This window comes from Phoxinus phoxinus, assembly GCF_949152265.1.
Source record: "Phoxinus phoxinus genome assembly, chromosome: 23".
In the NCBI taxonomy this organism is placed as follows: domain Eukaryota; kingdom Metazoa; phylum Chordata; class Actinopteri; order Cypriniformes; family Leuciscidae; genus Phoxinus; species Phoxinus phoxinus.
Genome location: NC_136898.1, coordinates 2711889 through 2719914, shown reverse-complemented (window position 1 = coordinate 2719914; position 8026 = coordinate 2711889). Strand labels below are relative to the sequence as shown.

General features: G+C 37.0%; 1 protein-coding gene across 2 annotated transcripts; it reads left to right on the top strand.

Annotated features, from left to right (window-relative positions):
• Positions 1–395: 395 nt before the first annotated feature.
• On the top strand, positions 396–3628 carry LOC306991869 (uncharacterized protein). 2 transcript variants are annotated; one of them, XM_079600109.1, is made up of 9 exons: positions 396–687; positions 778–1071; positions 1168–1227; positions 1421–1498; positions 1603–1743; positions 1828–1911; positions 2062–2282; positions 2438–2597; positions 2684–3628. In XM_079600109.1, the coding sequence occupies exons 1-9, from the start codon at positions 486–488 to the stop codon at positions 2827–2829; spliced, it is 1386 nt and encodes a 461-aa protein (XP_079456235.1). In that variant the 5' UTR covers positions 396–485; the 3' UTR covers positions 2830–3628. The 2 variants fall into 2 exon arrangements, with proteins under 2 accessions (XP_079456235.1, XP_079456236.1); XM_079600110.1 differs by lacking the exon at positions 1168–1227.
• The last annotated feature ends 4398 nt before the right edge of the window (positions 3629–8026 follow it).

The window sequence follows — 8026 nt, the reverse complement described above, 5'->3', positions numbered from 1 at the left end:
AACAAGGTCCTTGAGAGAGCACAACCATGGACCACTCCTCAATGGTCTTCCTGTGAAAAAGCAGTATGAGGAGTGTTACTTTCAAGACTTTGTTGTGAAACGTTCGGAGGGAGACAACTGTGTCCTGTTGGAAAATAAGGACATAGTACTTATACAGAATGTCGTTGTTGATGAAATGGACAACACTTTGGTCATCTACAAGAGGTTCCGGAACGTGGTCGATTTCTTTACTTACCCTGTGGAATCTTCCAAGCTAGGCATTTTTCATTTATCTGGCCTATCAGATACACTCCACTTTACGCATACAGCAAATGTCCAGAAGAAGTATTATCTTCTTCCTTGCCCGGAAGGAATGGCTGGTTTTCCGTTGATTCACTTGTGAAAATTATAGATTTTTTTTGAAGGGGTAAGAATTTTGACGTAATTGATTTTGCCTAAAAAATTACCAAAATGTATATATTGTGCTAATTTTTCTTGTATTTTAGATGCTGTTTGCCATTGTTCAATTTATCGACGAGGAGGATCTGCCATTTGCAGTGGTTCCGCAAGTGTGGCTCAGCGAGGGCATATGCTTTTGGCCCCCATTTACCCTTCGCAAGAAAGACAAAGGCAACAATTTAGCCATCCGCTGCACGCCTCCACACAGCACCTGGGAAAAACATAATTTTAAGTTCATGAAGGGAGCAGGTAAATGTGACTTGTGCATTTTATTTTTCTGTGTAATTTCTTTCTGTTTATGGTGCATAACTGACTTTCATTCATTGTTCCCTGATCTAGAATCTTGGCAAGAGGCGATGAGATATTTGGAGCGCTTCCAAACGGGTTCCAGCGTTGAAACGACAGACGATGACAAGAAGAGAAAGCGAAAGAGAACCTTAAATTCCAAGTACAGACCCCAGGCCTCTTCTGATGAAGAGGAGTCTAGTCTTCCAGATGCACCAGCTGTTCTGAGCTTTGAAAAAATCATAACGAGTAATGGTAACGAGTTTTCCGTGCTGCCCGATGCTCCAGAAGTTTCATTCATTCTAGAAAACCAGGAAAACGTTCAACCATCTGTAGACTTCAGAGCTGGTATGTACAATGTATTGCTGTGATGCTTAATTTGCGGTCCTGCCACTAAACTATACCCTTTGTTAGATTTTCACATTTTTGTTTCCTATTTCTCAGAACAAGGTTTCTCACCAGTAGTCCAGTCTCCACTTCTCAGAGCCAACAGTTTGAGTACAAGTAAGTGATGTTATTTGTGACATTGTTTGTCTTAAACTATTGCTTCTATTTAAGATGAGGAATCCTTTTATGCATAATCTGTTTTTCATTAGGGCACTTGACTGCCCTGGATGAAAGGTGTCTAGGTGTGTTGTACAATACAGTAAATATATGCAATAACTTCTAACATATTATTATGTCAATTTATCAATAGGAGAAAGTCATCACTCAGTGATTGGCCCTTGGACTCCCCTGAAATCACGCGTACAGAATCAAGTTTTCAGCTATGAAGGTATATTCTAGACCTATATCTCTTAATATAGTGATTATATAATTATGTAAGTCGTAAATTTGACTGACTAAACCCTGCAGAATCCCTTTTCTTTTGTTATGTAGATGTCCAGAGATTCAAGACTGAGAACCAAGCCCTGAAGGAGGAGAACCAAGCCCTGAGGGAGGAGAACCAAGCCATGAGGGAAGAGAACCAAGCCCTGAGGGAGGAGAACCAAGCCCGGAGAGAAAGCAATGCACGAGCAGGTGAGAACATGGCACTCTTTCTTAAAGTTTACATATTTGTGTGTAATGTAGGTTCCAAATGACCATTTGCCTATCTTTTTCTAGCTTCAGATGACAGCAACTCGCTTCAAGAGCAGGTGAAGCAAGTTGGGACAATGTTGAAGACGTTTGCTCGCACTGGGCAATCAGGTACGACTTGCAAACAACACCTGTGTTTGTTAGATTAATTCCCACTGGGGCCACCTATACATGTAGTAGACCAATATATAAATGTCATAGTTTTGTAGTTGAGGGACCAGGACTGACTACTATGTTCTTTTATTCTGGGAATCCCTTTAGGTGCAGATCAGACCCTAATCCTGCGACGTCTTGGGGAGTTTGGCGATGTTGTGCGTAGCATGGACAACAAAATGGACACCATGCTGCAACATTTTAGCGCCAATGTGTCTGTTGGAGAGTTATCCCTGCCAGGTGATCTGTCACTCCCCCTAAACACCCAGGAAGATTTGGCGTTGCTTGACAGAAGTTTGAGGCAGGATAACGAGCTCCAGGAACGATTTGTAAGTGTGCTGCTATTGTTTATAACGCTGTAGGTTAATCTAAAGTCAAATTAAGATTGTACACTGCCTATTCTACAGTCTGAATTCAAAGCCTGTCACATTTTATATTTATGTATGAGAAATGTAATTTGGGGCACTTTTTTTTGGATTTTCAGCTACGTTTTTTGGCTATCAAATGTGGGAAGGACCTAAAGTCAACAGTGTGGAGAATGCTTCAGAGTGTCTTCTCTAATCGCCTTTCCGTTGATACAACTTGGACTGGTGTAGGGGAAAAAGCATGTTTTAGAGACCTGTTCCTGAAGACCATTGTTCAAAGTAAGTTAGATATTCTTTAGATATTTTTAGATAGATGTGTATGTGATGTGTATTCAAATGGAATGACAGATCTGTATTTTCTACAGGGGCCATACGGAAGAACCCGGCAACCCAGGATGCCACTGATGAGGCGGTCCAGGTTAATGTTATGCGTTACTTAAAAGGAGCATCTGACCGTGAAGGTGGAAAAAGGCGCCGCACAGCTGAGAGGGACCCACAGCCGACCCCTTAAACCTAGGCTGACTACTGACACCCCAGCATCACTGACAACTGGAACACTCACTACCCTGCAGTCTGTAACAGACTACACTCGACCAATCCACTTTTTTATGAAAAAATTTTTTTTATGTCTGGTCGATATACTTGGTAGTATTTTTCTTAATGTTTTTTTGTGATTTTATTGTTTGTGTAATGTGTTAAATTGTGAATTAAAAGCACTCTTATACAGGCGCACAAGGAATCACTGAAGATATGCCAATTTGTGTTGCCTATATTGGTGGTTGGGAAAAACCACAGAACCTGTAGTCAGACTTGAAACAATTATAATTACTTACTGTCCTGCAATTGTTAGCTCACTACGCCACGCATATCGAACTACTCCAGACATTCACAGTGTAAATCTTGTGCCCCAGATCAGCAATGCCATTATAATTGTCTTTTCTACCCCAGAGCTTTACTCAATTATTGCCACTTATCCTATTGTTAAGAATTTCTTGAAAATGTGATGTTATACCTGAATTTATTTGGTATCTTGCACATTATTTGGTACCATATATCTTCATTACTTGCTATAATGTTTACTGGTAATTCTTTTCATCCCATAACTGACCTCTTGATAATATTAAAAAATATTTTAAGTGATATAATTTGCTTATAAAAGGCTGTTTTTAAACAATATATAATTTTAAACTTGCATGTTCTTTAGTGTGTACATTATGTATATATGTATCTTTTTTGTTATATTTCATTGAGCTGATATTTTGTTTCAATGACTATTACTGTACTTTAAAATGTGGAATTAAAACGTCAAATGGAAATTTATCTGGTTTGATCAATCATTATTCTTGATAAACTGCATGCTATAAATATTTTATATATATATATATATATATATATATATATATATATAATAGCGTTTGCCTCCGGCGGGCCGCGAAAAAGCTGCCTTTGTTATAACTGCGGCGAAACGGCGGTTGACCTGCTGGCCGTCCGCGATACGAAGGCGGTAGGAAGGCGGATGCCGCTTTTAAAAAAGCGGCTGCCGCTGGCGGTGCGCCGGCAAACGTGTTTGCGATTACGCCATACTGTCGCTTCTACTACCGCTGGAGAACCGCCGGTGGCCCGCCGACTCATTGCTATCTGGGTAAGAGCGACGTTTAGATGAATATGTAAATACGTGATGCACGTTTTCCTCTCAAAAATAAACACCAAACCACGACAGCGGTGAGAAAGCAGCAGTTAAGAAATCATCTGATGATATGGATGTGAATATATTTGCATCAGCTCTATGATTCACCGACATCATGACACATGAGGTAATTAATATTACACTGGTATGATGAAAGTGATTAAAGTAGCCTAGGCCTATATTTGAGATTGACTTAGATCTGATTATGTGAGACTAGTTTTGAACAAATCCCTTTTCTTTGCATAACACATTGACATTACAGTACCGAATCTTTTGGTATTATCGTATGCATTATTTTTATGTGTGATAGAACGGAAGAGCGGCTCTCGGGTTCGCGCATAACCGTCACATCTTTTGGTTTTCCCGGCAAAAACGTCCCGAGTCCATTACATAAAATCAGTCTACACAGGCTTTCTTAGACAACCTAGGAAGTCGGGGGTGGTCTTGTTCTTTAAGTTTCGTGAAAAGCTGTTCACGCAATAAAACACCGCGATTAATTATTATAGCCACTTTAAAGGATTGCATTTAAAGCTAAAGTCCCTAACTTTTTTTTGTGTTAAAAAATTACAAAATGTATATAATAAGCGAGTACATCATGAATCCATTTTCCAAACCGTGTTTTTGTCTTCTCCTGAATCACTACGGCACACTTATAATAAGCGTTTATGTTCGGACTATTTTAAACTGGTTTGGGTCGTACCACTGCGGAGTTGCCGAGTAGCTGCGTGACTCGTCATAGACATAAACAGAAGTAGTTCCGGCAACAATTGTTCTTCCGCAAGACGCATGAAGTCGCATGAAGTTCTGTTTATTAAAAACGCCGATTTTCTCTAGTGATAAAAGGTTTATGAGCCGTTTAATTCATAAAATGTAATTAAAATTTAAAACATTATTAAAACAAAATTAATCAAAACTATTCATAAAATGATCTCACGTGGGGGACCCCTAAAGGTAAGTGTCTGACTGAACCTTTTAAAGTTCTACAGAACCTTTTCTTCTTCTAACAGTGATAAAGCATCATGCTGGCAAACTTTGCACACTCACAGTCCAGTTCTTGTAAATCATTTGTGTACTCATGTTGTTTTACGGGTCATATTACTGTAAAACAGCTAAACTCCTTTTAGCAGGCTGATCTCAAAATATAGAAGAGAAAATATTGGAGTTTTATGGTGTGGTTTATGCATTTATGGGTTATTAAGCAAAAAGTGTCCAGCTTCAGTTTATTCCAAATGCGTGAACAAACTACTACCTCATGTGTTAGTTCATGCCTCGTGAAAACAGTTACCGACCATTTGTATATTTGTTTATTATGTTTATTAATGCGAGGGTGTCGTAAAACGTCACCTCAGCTCTTTCCAAATGTGTGTGTGTGTGTGTGTGTGTGTATATGTGCTTGCTCTAAGCCTTTTGTGTATATTTCTCCAGCATTAGCTCATGTCTGGATTTTCACTCAGGCGCTGTGGAGGACACACTCCCTATTGATTGATGCATTGGTGGGGGCCTCGGGGCAGCGTTGGAATTAGTTTTACTTTACATCCAAAAACCTCCTGCTTGTTATTTGCGTATTGAAGCCTGAAGCAGGCAGACTACTGTTAACGCTGTTACCCAATTACTACATGCATAAAGCAATTAATACTCGTATTCAGCAAGGATGCAGCACAACTGTTTTCAACATTGATAATAATAAGAAATTAGCATATTGATTTCTGAAGGATCATGTGACAATGAAGACTGGAGTAATGATGCTGAACATGCAGCTTTGATTACAGGAATAAATTACATTTGAACATCTATTCACATAGATAATAGTTATTTTATATTGTAATAATACTCCACAATAGTAGGTACTTCTTTTGCCAACTTTATTGCTCAGAGGTTGAACTCATTTAGAGCTTTATAATGTTCAGATTCAGAATTATGTTTTAAGTTCGTTGTCTCAGACTTGCTCCTAAAATTGGTTAATATTTATTGTAATTTTTTCCGGAGAGAAAACATTGACTTTACTTTATCTAGTCTTGTACATTGCAGTCTTGGAGAATAGATCAGTATTTTATCATCAATAATCCTCAAAACATGGAAAAATCACTTTAGAAGCAAAACTGATATTGTTTTAATATATATATATATATATATATTAGGGCTGTCAAAAGATTAATCGCGATTAATCGCATCCAAAATAAAAGTTTATGTTTGCATAATATATGTGTGTGTACTGTGTATAATTATTATGTATATAAATACACACACATTCATGTATATATTTAAGAAATATTTGCATTTATATACTGTATATACATGTATATAATTTATATTATATATAAATATTTTATATATAAATATAATACATTTTTCTTAAATATATACATGATTGTGTGTGTTTTTATATATATAAATAATTATACACAGTACACACAAATATATTATGCAAACACAAACTTTTATTTTGGATGCGATTAATCGCGATTAATCTTTTGACAGCCCTAATATATATATATATATTAAAACAATATCAGTTTTGTATAATATATATATACTATATTCTGAATTAAGTTTTTATCCCAATGGCAGATAGATTGTTCTTGTTTTTAGCATAAACCTCCCTACGTTTAGTTATATTTCTGCTTAAAATAAGAAAAAGCGATTTAAAGTGAGGTAAGAGAAATAAACGTAACGTATGTGGTGTGTGTTTTTCCTGCAGGATCGGGTCTTGCAGACGGTGGCGTTCAGCGCTGGGACTGAAAGAAGAGCCTGTCTCTCTCTCACACACACTGGCTGGTGCAGTATGTTTTCATTGCAGTTAGACAATCTGTTTATTTTAGCCGTCTGAGAGAGTAACATGAAGATGATGGGCAGCCCAGAGGCGTGTGTGTGTGTGTGTGTGTGTGTGTGGCATCTAGATGTTGCACCCTGATAGTTGCATGTGAGTTGCGAGCTCAAAGCTCAGGATCCAGGTCGACCCGTACAGGATGATTGTGTGAACACTGAGCGGATGGTGTTGTCAGCGGGGGTCTCGTCTCACTGTCTGCCTTTAGAAAACACACACTGATATATTGCACAATGTCATCAGTCAAAGCACAAATCTTGTCCGTCACTGGCGACAGCGAACAACAAATGCTTTAGCGTTTCACTGGACACTCGGCGACTGGGTCTCTCTTTACTGGTTCTGTGTGCCAACTAAAAAAAGTACTTTTTATTTTTTTTATTGTAATACACTTGTTTAGAGTTTATGAATTCATTATGCTGTATATTACAGTATATTGCAGTATATTACATTAATTTTATCATTAATATTGATACAATATCCATCTATGGTTAATTTAATTATAGTATTTAAATATTAACATTTTTAGTAATAATATTACTGATATTAAAGGTAGGGTAGGTCAGAATTGTCTAAAAAAAACTTTTATTCAAATTTGTTTAAACTGTCTTTATATACCAATGCATAATTAAAATGTAAGTACTCTGATAAAAAGAGTATAAAAATCGAGTGACTCTAGACCGTTTAATCTTCATTAAACACAGCTCATTAATTCCATTCACTCCCACCTAAAAACGGGTGCGCGACTGCGCGCACGTGGGCAGAGCCAGTAATAACGGCGGTAGTCATGGCGACGGAGAGTGACAGTCGCGCAAGCCAATCCTGTGATTCGTCCCGAATGGAAATAATGAGCTGTGTTTAATGAAGATTAAACGGTCTAGAGTCACTCGATTTTTATACTCTTTTTATCAGAGTACTTACATTTTAATTATGCATTGATATATATAGAAAGTTTAATCAAATTTGGTAAAAAGTTTTTATATAAATCCTACCTACCCTACCTTTAATACACTATCAATTGTAATATGAATTTCATTTTAAGATTTTATTAATTCAAACAATAATTGAATTTTAGTATACGAGTATAACTAACATTCATTAATAACAATACACTATAATTTCAATATTAATTTTAATATAAATTAATAGTATCCATTTTAAAATTAGTTTAATTGTAATATTAACTTTGACATGAATTAT

Excerpts from the sequence above, each read along its gene's own strand:
- LOC306991869 (XM_079600109.1), top strand. The coding sequence starts at position 486 with ATGCTGTTTGCCATTGTTCAATTTATCGACGAGGAGGATCTGCCATTT. Across the intron at positions 1,072-1,167 it reads ATCTGTAGACTTCAGAGCTG|AACAAGGTTTCTCACCAGTA; the intron begins GTATGTACAATG and ends CCTATTTCTCAG. Across the intron at positions 1,499-1,602 it reads TCAAGTTTTCAGCTATGAAG|ATGTCCAGAGATTCAAGACT; the intron begins GTATATTCTAGA and ends TTTGTTATGTAG.